The 10,574-nt window shown below is 43.4% G+C and overlaps 1 protein-coding gene across 2 annotated transcripts; it reads left to right on the top strand.

Annotated features, from left to right (window-relative positions):
- The first annotated feature begins 468 nt into the window (after window positions 1-468).
- Window positions 469-9,824, top strand: LOC126995211 (DNA repair protein RAD51 homolog 4-like). Of its 2 annotated transcripts, none has more exons than XM_050854572.1 (6): window positions 469-703; window positions 5,472-5,590; window positions 5,705-5,915; window positions 6,571-6,787; window positions 7,757-7,928; window positions 8,727-9,824. In XM_050854572.1, exons 1-6 carry the CDS (start codon window positions 578-580, stop codon window positions 8,929-8,931), a joined length of 1,050 nt encoding a protein of 349 aa, XP_050710529.1. In that variant the 5' UTR covers window positions 469-577; the 3' UTR covers window positions 8,932-9,824. The 2 variants fall into 2 exon arrangements, with proteins under 2 accessions (XP_050710529.1, XP_050710528.1); XM_050854571.1 differs by lacking the exon at window positions 469-703 and adding an exon at window positions 4,212-4,779.
- The last annotated feature ends 750 nt before the right edge of the window (window positions 9,825-10,574 follow it).

The raw sequence follows: 10,574 nt of genomic DNA, 5'->3' as shown, positions 1-10,574 counted from the left end.
CTAATAGTTGTATAATGTCCTGCCTGGGGGTTGAGACGGCATGTTCCTCCCTTCTCCCTTGTTATTGTAACGGTCCGAATGTGAGTGAGCGAGAGGGTATGCAAGTCAGTGAGTAACAAAGTGTAAGCAAGTGCGTGAATGAACGAGAGAATGTGAGTAAGTCAGTGAGTGACAGAGTGAGTAAGTGTGAGCGAGTGGGAGCGTGAATGAGTGAAAGAGTGAATGAGTGAGGGAGTGAATAGGTGGCTAAGGAATGTAAGTGCGTAAAAGGTTATGAGAAGATAACTCGGCGAGCGAATGAGCGAATATATGAACGAGAGTTACTGAAATCCCTCATCTCATAGCCTCGAACCTCCCCAAGAAACCAATAACTAGTTAGGTAGGTAGGGTTTGATTGTCATGCCGAGAGGGAGTCACGTGAAGAAGGGGGAGGAGCTTAGCGAGGAGCAGAGGCGAGAAGGCGAGGGCAAGGAGACCCCACGGGCCAGTGAGGAAGAGCACCGCAAGCTTGGTAGACGTGAAGAGACGAACACCGCTACAGCAAGGAGTGGCAGCGAGAAACCACAGAGAAGCGGGCATGTCAAAGAGGTGTCCATCTCTCCACTCAGCCCTCGACCCACACACCACCCACGGCCTGCTGTGTACTCATCTCCTGAGGGTTCGGCTAGCAGCAACAACAACTCTCACGTCATCAGCCGAGTCAGTGAGTCAGTAACCACTTACAAAGTAACCAGTGAACTATAGGAGGTGAACAATACTATTTTTCTCATATCTCATCATTTGTGTCCATCTTATCTTTTCATTCATCCATTCATCAGTGATTATCATCCATTTATTCATTGGTGGTGGTTATTATCTATTATTGTCATTGTGTGGGTTTCTTGTGTTTTCTTTTTCTCATTGTTATCTGTGTGTCATTTTGTCTTTGGTTTAATCTTCGTTTTGGTATATTATCTTGTTATTTTCCATACTCGTATTGAACTATTTTGTGCTTAATGACCTTCACACCATTTACTTGATTTAAACGACCATAAGGTCTTAAGAGAAAGTAACGTAATTACTCACTTGCTACAGGTGTTGTTAATATTGGTAATTACTCTCACTTGCTACAGGTGTTGTTAATATTGTTGTTTCTTACTTATACATTAAATTTATGTTAAGGACTATCTTCGGATTTTATAGTCAGGAGACGAGCAGCAGGAAGCAAGAAAGGCAGCGAGTTGGAGTTGAGAGAGATGTCCCTCTCTCCACTCAGCCCCCCGAAAACCACCACAAACCAACAAGAAGCGGGAAGAGGTCGGGCCCCCAAAAAAACCTCCCCCCCCCCTCTCCCCCTACATCAAACGAAGCGACACCCGCCTCTCCACTCCAACCGGCGCCCGTCTGTCCCTCACCAGGACCGCCCATTCCCATCGTGGACGTTCCCTGCTGAGCCCGACGCTCACGCCAGCTCCTGCCTCTCCTCCTCCACCTAAGCATTATGAGTATTCCCCAATTCTCTCTTGTGCCGGTAGCTAGTTAAGAACATAAGACGCGGAGTCTACACGAGGTCGGTAGGGCTTATCTCGTCTATTTTTGAATGTGACATTTGTATTAGCACTCACCACGTGACTGCTAAGCCTATTCCACTCATCCACCACCCTGTTTGTAAACCAATTTTTGCTTGTGTCCCTGTTGAATCTGAATTTATCCAGTTTAAACACATTACTTCGTGTCCTACCCGGTTCTGTTACCAACAAAACTTTATGAATGTCTCTTATTAAAGCCCTTCATCCATTTATAAACCTCGATCATGCCTCCACGCACCCTTCGCCTTTCTAGAGAATGAAAGTTTAACTGAGTCTTTCCTCGTATGGCAAGTTTCTCAACCCCTGAATTATCTTAAGTCATCCTCCTCTGCACCGATTCTAACATTTTGATATCCATTCTATAGTAAGGTGACCAGAACTGAACCGCATAGTCAAGATGAGGTCTAACTAATGCTAAATGTAGTTTGAAGAAGACTTCGGGGCTTCTTTTGCTTACGCTCCTTTAAATAAATCCCAGTACCCTATTAGCTCGATTTCTAGCTTGAATGCATTGTGCCCTTGGACGGAGATCAGAGCTCACAAGACTCCTAAATCCCTCTCGCACAAAGACCTGCTTATGAGTGTTATTTAAGCAATAGTTATGTGAGGGGTTGTTCCTACCTACACTCAGAATGCTGCACTTCCCTACATTGAACTCCATCTGCCATTTATCCGCCCAGTCGTACAATCTGTTTAGTTCATCCTGGAGAATACTAGCGTCCCGATCAGACTCAATTAGTCTACCGATCTTGGTATCATCTGCAAATTTACTAAAATCACCTACTAATTCCTGTATCTAAGTCATTGATATAAATAAACAAGTGGACCTAATACCGAACCTTGTGGGACCCCACCCGTAACACATCCCCAGTCAGATCTTTTACCATTAATTTGCACTCTTTGCTTCCTATTGCTAAGACACGCCTTGGCCCAGTTCAAAACTTTACCCTCTACTCCGTGAGCCTGTAATTTTAAGCAACAGTCGTTGGTGAGGAACTTGGTTAAATGCTTTACTAAAAGATAGATTACATCACAATTTTCATCTGTCAACTGCCTCAAATACTTTACTGTAGGACAAGAGATTGGTGAGGCACATGACCTACCTTTTGTGAACCCATGCGGAGTCTTGAATTAAGCTATGTTTCTCTAAATCCTCCCGAATGTTCCTGATTATTATGGACTCCAGCATCTTGCCTATAACCGATAAGCTAATTGGGCGATAGTTTGAAGCAACTGACCTGTCCCCCTTTTTAAAAATCGGCGTCACATCAGCTAGTTTCCATAGGCTCGGCACATGCCCAGTATTTACCGACATCTTAAAGATGTCGGTTAGTGGGTCACTTAATACATCTCCTAATTCCTTTGATAGCTTCGGAAATATCCCGTCAGGACCTGGCGACTTGTTCTTCTTAAGCTTATCTATCTCATCCTGAACTACTTGCCTGGTAATGATTATATATCTCAATTTGTCGCCATCCCCGCCCTCGTACACCTGAACTCTCTCCGGTATAGTCGTTCGACCCTCCTGTGTGAATACTGAAACGAAGTAGTCGTTCAACAATGTGCTCATATTTTCGTAGTTTTCTACTAGCTCCCCTGTGTTTGTTTTCAGCGGACCAATTTTCTCCCGTGTTTTTGTTCTATACCTCTGAAAGAAGCCCTTAGGATTACTTTTCGCCTCATTTGCTACTTTGATCTCATAGTTCCTTTTTGCTATCCTGGTGTTTTTCTTAACTAATCTAGATAGTTAGACGTACCGGCCCCTGAGATGTGTTTCACCATTCTTTATTTTCTGATAAATTCCCTTCTTTAACCCAATCTCGTGTTTTAGTCCACGAGTCATCCACTTAGGATCATTGTTTTCTTTTCTAAGTGTTCGCTGTGGTATATGCTGTCCTTGCCCCTCTACTATTACTCTAACTAAGTTATTGGTGCTTTCCTTCCTACCATTGTATCTTTTTAATTTCATGGTGCTACCTACACATGTATTAATAGTTGTATAATCTCACTCTGTCCTGCCTGGGGGTAGGGATGGCATGTTCCTCCCTTCTCCCTTGTTGTTTACCTGCAACAATAAACAATCAATCAATCAATCATTTCTACCTGGTTCTCCTGTCTCTCCAATCCGCAGTTCTGGCCCTCATGAATCCCTAAATTATCCCAGTTTATCCCTTCAAGATGTCTTCGAAGCCCCTCGTAATTTGCTCTTCTGAAATCTGGCACTTACACTGGGTTTGGTTCGCGGGTTACCGCCCAGTCTAAGCTAAAACGAACCGTTCTGTGATCACTATTTCCTAACTCTCCGCCCACCTCCAACTCACGTAGCAAGTTCCCATTATTGGTTAGGACTAAGTCTAATATGTTATCTCCTTTGGTAGGCTCAGTAACTACCTGCTTAAGGAAATTATCTTGTATAACTTCAAGAAAGTCCTCGGCTTCCAGGTCACCCACTAGGTCTTCCCCAGTCTATATTCCTATAATTAAAGTCCCCCAAATTTAGAAGCTCAAAAGACCGAGAAAGACCACAGAAAATGAACATACGGAAGAAACAAAAACAACAGTACATAAGTTTGGACAATAAAGGGAAAAAGAATGAAAGGAAAGGAGGAAAATAATAGACCCAGCCAGTAGGGAGTGCCGTTAAAAAGGCGAGACTCCCGACCGACAACTCAACTCAAGAGGAAACAGAGGTTGGAAAGAGGAAACAAGAGGTTGGAAAGCGGAAACAAGGGAAAAAGAGGCCTGCCAAGTGATTCAGAGCCACACTAAGAGAAATAAGGAAGGTAAAGGAGAGAAAACAGGAGCTGAAGAAGAGAAAACAAACCGAGGAAGAAAAAGAAACTGATCGAAGAATAAGCTACAGAAGACAAGGAACTGAAGAGGATTGAGATAGAAAGAACTCCACCTTGGACGATTCTGGGCATATTCCTCCTACTCAAGAAGAACAAAAAAAAAAACCGTACAAGAAAAAAACTAAAAACAAAACACGAGAAATAAGTAAAACAAGACCAAGAAGAGACAAAAAACAAACACACTGATACTGTGCCAAGAGGGAAAGGAAAGGAGGGATATGCGTCTGTCAGTGGGCATGTGTCCCTCGCTAACAGCTGAGGTGGTGGAGAAGCTCAGGGCTCAGGGGGTGAAGAGTGTGAGGGAGCTGCTGTTAAGGGACTGCGAAGAGCTGGCAAGGAAGGCATCTGTTAGCTATAGGGTGAGGGGGATATGTTTTCCTATTTTGTCATTTTCCTCCTCCACTTCTTGTTTCTTTCCTCTTTCCTTGTTATCTCATCTCGGGGGTGGAGAGTGTGAGGAGCTGACGAGGAAGATGTCTGTTAGCTATAGGGTGAGGGGGATATGTTTTCCTATTTTGTCATTTTCCTCCTCCACTTCTTGTTTCTGTCCTCTCTTTCCTTGTTATCTCATCTCAGGGGTGGAGAGTGTGAGGAGGAGGAGCTGGCGAGGAAGATGTCTGTTAGCTATAGGATGGGTGGGTGAGAGGGATATGCTGTCCTATGTTGTCTATTCCTTATATTTATTCCATTTCTTCTATCTCCTATTTTTTTTCTTCTCATTTCTTCATCATATACGTATTTCTGACGTTTCTGCTGTTTCTTCTATTCCTTCTTCTATCTCTTCTTTATTTGTCATTTCTTTCTTCTATTTCCTCTCCATATATTTGTCCTACTTCCTCTATTTCTTTCCCTTCTATTTTTTCAATCTTTTACTTCCTCTGTTTCATCTTTATACATGTTTTTTTATCTCTCATTCCTACTTAAATTTCGTCCATCTCATTTCTCTGCTAGTATCATAACATTACTTATACAGGAAAATAATATCACAGGCCCATAGTTAGTTTCTCACACTCATCCGCTCACCCTAATCCTTCCCCTTCCATGCCTACAGGAGCTCCGCAGCATCCGCCGGGTTGCCATCGCCCACCACTCTGTCTTCCCTGTGTCGGGCCAAGACCTGCTGAGTGAGGCCATCCACACCACCCAAGTCTTGTCCACCGGCTCCAAAGAGTGAGGCACAGACATCTTTTTCACTCAACATTCATCTTTCTATCACATTAATCATTCTTTCCACTAGTCATTTCCTTCCCCTGCCTAACAAGTCATCCGCTCCCTCAACACCAGGCTGGACAAGCTTCTCGGGGGCGGCCTGGCGACTGGCGATGTTGTGGAGGTGTGTGGACAGGCGGGTGAAGGCAAGACGTCCCTGTGCCTTCGCTTAGCTCTGCACACCGCCCAAGAGCTTGGCATCTGCGTGCTGTATGTGGACTCTATGGGAGGTCTCTCTCCCCTCAGGATTAACCCCATAGTCGAGGCGTTACCACAAGATCCGAAGGTGTGTGGCGGTGGTGGTGGTGGGTTACAAAAAGGTGTTTCGCATTTGTGGTTATAGCGTTAAACTTGCATAGGGAATAAAAAGGTCAATAACATCACCCAATCCTCAATTTCCGACCTCTCCTTTGACCTCTTTGTTCTGTTTTTCTTTTGTGGTTATGGCAGTAAACTTATAAAAAAATAAAAGGTCATGGACTTCACCCAACCCTCAATGTTTGACCTCTCTTTTGACCTCATGTTGGGGGGTTCGTGGTGCAGTGGTTAGCACACTCGGCTCACAACCGAGACAGCCCAGGTTCAATTCTCAGGCGGAGTGGAAAAATTTGGGTGGCTTTTCCGATACCCTATGCCCCTGTCCACCCAGCAGTGAATGGGTACCAGGTATTGATTGGGGGTTGTGTCCCATCTCCTGGGATCTGTTCCTTTCTCCTATAATCCCTTCCCCTTCTGTCTCTCTCCGGCATATGACCACAGATGTTGCGCCGACTAAACGAAACTTTCCAACTTGACCTCACGTTCTGTTTTTCCTTTGTCGGAGGAAGCACCTGGCGGGTTTTTTTGTTACTTTGATTTTGTTCCCTTGAGCTGTCTCCCTTGCTGTAAAAATAAAAATAATATTGATAATAATAATCCTCACCCCTACCCCCTTTTAACAGACAGAAGAGGCGCTAAGTCGCATCAAGGTGGTGGGAGCCTACGACGTGTGGGAGCTGTTCGACGCACTCACCATCCCCACGCAGCCCTTCGTCCCCGTCAGGCAGGGTGGGGCTGGGGCTGGTGCTGGAGTGACCCTGAGCAAGATTAAACTGGTGGTTGTGGACTCGGTAGCGACCATCCTGTTCCCTCATATATGTGGACAGCAATCAAAGCAAGGTGGGTGTGTGGTGAGGCTGCTGCATTGACTGACTGAATGTATGTATGTATGGAAGTAGACTGAAGAAGGCTTGTTGATATGTGTGAAGGAGAACCTATGTGGATGCTTTTGGTGTTAAGGAGAAATACTTAGAGAAGGGTACATGTGTGGTAAGGTTAATGTGCTGGGTTGATTGACTGAATGTATGTATGGATGTAGACTGAAGGCTTGTTGATATGTGTGGAGAAGAACCTATGTGGATGCTTTTGGTGTTAAGGAGGAAGACTTAGAGAAGGGTACATGTGTGGTAGGGTTAATGTGCTGGATTGAATGACTTATTAATGTTTGAAAGTGGACCAAAGAAAGCTTGGAGATAGATATGGAGGAGAACTTAACTTTTGTAGCTGTTCTTGTGTTAATGAGGAAGACTTAGGGAAGGGTACATGTGGGTAAGGTTAATGTGTTGGATTGAATGACTTATTAATGTTTGAAAGTGGATCAAAGAAAGCTTGGAGATAAATGTGGAGAAGAACTTAACTTTTGTAGCTGTTCTTGTGTTAATGAGGAAGACTTAGGGAAGGGTACATGTGTGATAGGTTAATGTGCTGGATTGAATGACTTATTATTGTTTGAAAGTGGACCAAAGAAAGCTTGGAGATAGATGTGGAGGAGAACTTAACTTTTGTAGCTGTTCTTGGTGTTAATGAGGAAGACTTAGGGAAGGGTACATGTGTGGTAAGGTTAATGTGCTGGATTGAATGACTTATTAACGTATGAATGTGGACCAAAGACAAGAAGTACAAGGAAGATTAGAGAGATGTAGAGAGTAAATATAAGGAATACGAGAGAGGGAAGTAGACAGCAAATAAGCTAAACAATGAATAAGTGAAACAAGAGATGAGAAAAAGGTGAATAGGAACGCTGAACCTAGTGGAGAAAGCAAAAAAAGATGAAAAACACATAAATAACCTCCTTCCTGATCACTCCAGGGCTAGCGATGATGAACCAGCTAGCCGTGCGCCTGAAAACACTAGCCAGGGAACAGCATTTGGCGGTGGTGGTGGTGAATGATGTGGTGCAGGCCAGGGGTGCTGATGAGGACTACACCACCAACACCACCACCAGTGTCTCAAATTCTCAGTTCAATCCAGCGCTCGGAAGGTGAGTAAGGAAGGCGACTCACTCCTTATTCATCGGTTACTATTATTATTATTGTATTATTAAATTTTTCTTCACCAACGTTGTAGTGCGAGAATGGAATAAGCTCCCACGATTGACTCCTTTAAAAACAAGCTCGACCGTCACTTCCTAGAACTTAATATTAAAGAGTTGAAATGCAACGTTTTGGAGCTATCTGATTAATGTAGAATCACTTAGGATTAAGGACTGACCACCCTCACTCATTCACACACTTCATTCACCCTAGACTCACTTCCTCTCCTATTGAATTAGCTTACAACCACTCCCTTCCTTCCTCCCTGACTCTGCTTCCTCACCCTCACTCATTTAAAAACTTCATTCACCCTAGACTCACTTACTCTCCTACTGAATTAGATTACAACCACTCCCTCCCTCCCTTCCTTCCTCCCTGACTCTGCTTCCTCACCCTCACTCATTCACACATTTCATTCACCCTAGACTCACCTCTTAAATTTCCTTTTTACTGAATTAGCTTACAACCACTCCCTCCCTTCCTTCCTATCAGTTTTCCTTCTCTCCCTTCCTCCCTGACTCTGCTTCCTCACCCTCACTCATCCACACATTTCATTCACTCCAGACTCACCTCTTAAATTTCCTTTCTACTGAATTAGCTTACAACCACTCCCTCCCTCCCTTCCTATCAGTTTTCCTTCTCTCCCTTCCTCCCTAACTTTGCTTTCTCACCAATCCTTTTCCTTTCCCTCTTCCTCTATCTCCCTTGCATCCATTCACTCACTCATCCATTTCCACGCTTCCCAGATTATGGCGATCCGTCCCACACATCCGCCTCTACATCAAACGGACAAGGCAGTGCATCGGCAAACGCGTACTGGTGAAGGACTCAGAAGGGGACTACCTGGCCCCTAGAAGCCCCCTGGAGCTGATGGTGGCAGTGTGGAAGGGGACAAGAGTGAAGGAGAGGAGGGCTGTGGTTAAGTTTCCCGAGAAGTCTGTTGCACACTAGCTCCCGTCCCTCGATTCCTGCTCCTCTTAAGAATGTCCGTGGATGGCTTTGATGCAGGAGAATGAGAATGATTGTGAGTTACCAGCACTGTATGAGGCTTTGTGGTAGGGAAATGATACTGTCTGTGATTAATGGTAGCTACCCGATCCCCTTTCCAGTTGCTCTTAAGAACGTCCGTGGATGGGTTTGATGTGGGAGAATGAAAATGATTGAGTTACCAGTACTGCATGAGGCTTTGCAGTAGGGAAATGGTACTGTCTGTGGGTAATGGTAGCTATCCGTCCCTCTATTCCTGCTCCTCTTAAGAATGTCTGCGGATCGGTCTGATGCAGGAAAATGACAATGTTTGTGAATCTCCGTGTGAATCTATTAGTTGTAGGAAAATGAGGAAGAAAGTGAAGAAAAGGAGGAAGTGTGATTCATTATCGGTTATTGATGTATTGCGATATTCTGTTTGTTTTTTGTGTTTCTTTTGTTCTGTTTGAGTTATATTTTATTTCACAGGTTATGTTATGTGAAGAATAAGAGGAAGAGTGATTTATTATCAGTTATTAATGTATTGTGATATTCTGTTTATTTCTTAATATACGTTTTTGTAGTTTATTCGTTATTTTTTATTTCACACTTTATTATGTTATGTTGGATTGCCTTTATTTTACTGTGTTCCAACTTTCTCATATTTTACTGTGTTCCAACTTTCTCATATTTTACTGTTTTCCAACTTTCTCATATGTCTCATTCTGCCTTTTTCTAAGTGTCTTCAGTCTCTACCCTATTGTTTGTGTTATAGGAAGAGGTCAAGAACTAGTGATATTATTTTTAAGTCCTCAGTTTATTATGTATTGGAATGGTCTGTTATTTCCCGTGATACTGAAGAGTTTAATAAGAGCTAATTGAGTTTTTTTCTGGAGTACGTATTGGCATTTCCTATTAGTTAAGTGTTGTGGTGAAATGTGTCGCAGTTTGTAAAAGAGTAAATGTTATGCCATACTGTATAAGATTATATGGATGAGAGAACAATATGATATGAATAGGAATGAATAACAAGGATAGGAATAACATGAATAACAAAATAAGGTTATAGGAAGTGAAAGCCGTGGAAATTGATTATGTGAAGGCCTTATCAAAATCTTATCAAATGAAAGTGTTCAGCAAATTTCCCTTGTGTATGAATGTGATTACGTGTGTGAGTGTGTGTGTGTGTGTGTGTGTGTGAGAGAGAGAGAGAGCAAGGGGAGCAGCTAGGCGTGTGTGTTTGTGTGTGTGTGTGTCCATGTCATGCCAACACCCCTAACGACCGGAACGAATTATCACAATCACATTCATCATCGTCGACATCATCATGCGAGGCTCACGGACCAGAAACTAACTCCGTGTGACGCGAAAGAGAGAAACGGGAGAGAAATAGGAGATAGAAAAGAAAGAGCAAAGGAGAATCAGAAGAGGGAAAGGGGAGAAGGAACGGAGGAAAGAAAGAAAAATGGAGAGAATGCAGAAACAGAAGGAGGGGAAAAAAAGATAGAAGTGGAAACGAGAGAAAAATATTTACATAGAGAGAGAGATACATACCTTGCTACACACACACACATACAAGCAAATTCAAATCCAAAACCCTGCTATAGCGAACCACACCACCACCACAA

Source organism: Eriocheir sinensis, chromosome 7, assembly GCF_024679095.1.
Source record: "Eriocheir sinensis breed Jianghai 21 chromosome 7, ASM2467909v1, whole genome shotgun sequence".
Taxonomy (NCBI): domain Eukaryota; kingdom Metazoa; phylum Arthropoda; class Malacostraca; order Decapoda; family Varunidae; genus Eriocheir; species Eriocheir sinensis.
This window is presented reverse-complemented; position numbering and strand designations above follow the sequence as displayed.

Coding starts and splice junctions, on each gene's coding strand:
- LOC126995211 (XM_050854571.1), top strand. CDS start 4,639: ATGCGTCTGTCAGTGGGCATGTGTCCCTCGCTAACAGCTGAGGTGGTG. Junction 5,591..5,704: donor TTGTCCACCGGCTCCAAAGA/GTGAGGCACAGA, acceptor CCTCAACACCAG/GCTGGACAAGCTTCTCGGGG. Junction 5,916..6,570: donor CGTTACCACAAGATCCGAAG/GTGTGTGGCGGT, acceptor CCCTTTTAACAG/ACAGAAGAGGCGCTAAGTCG.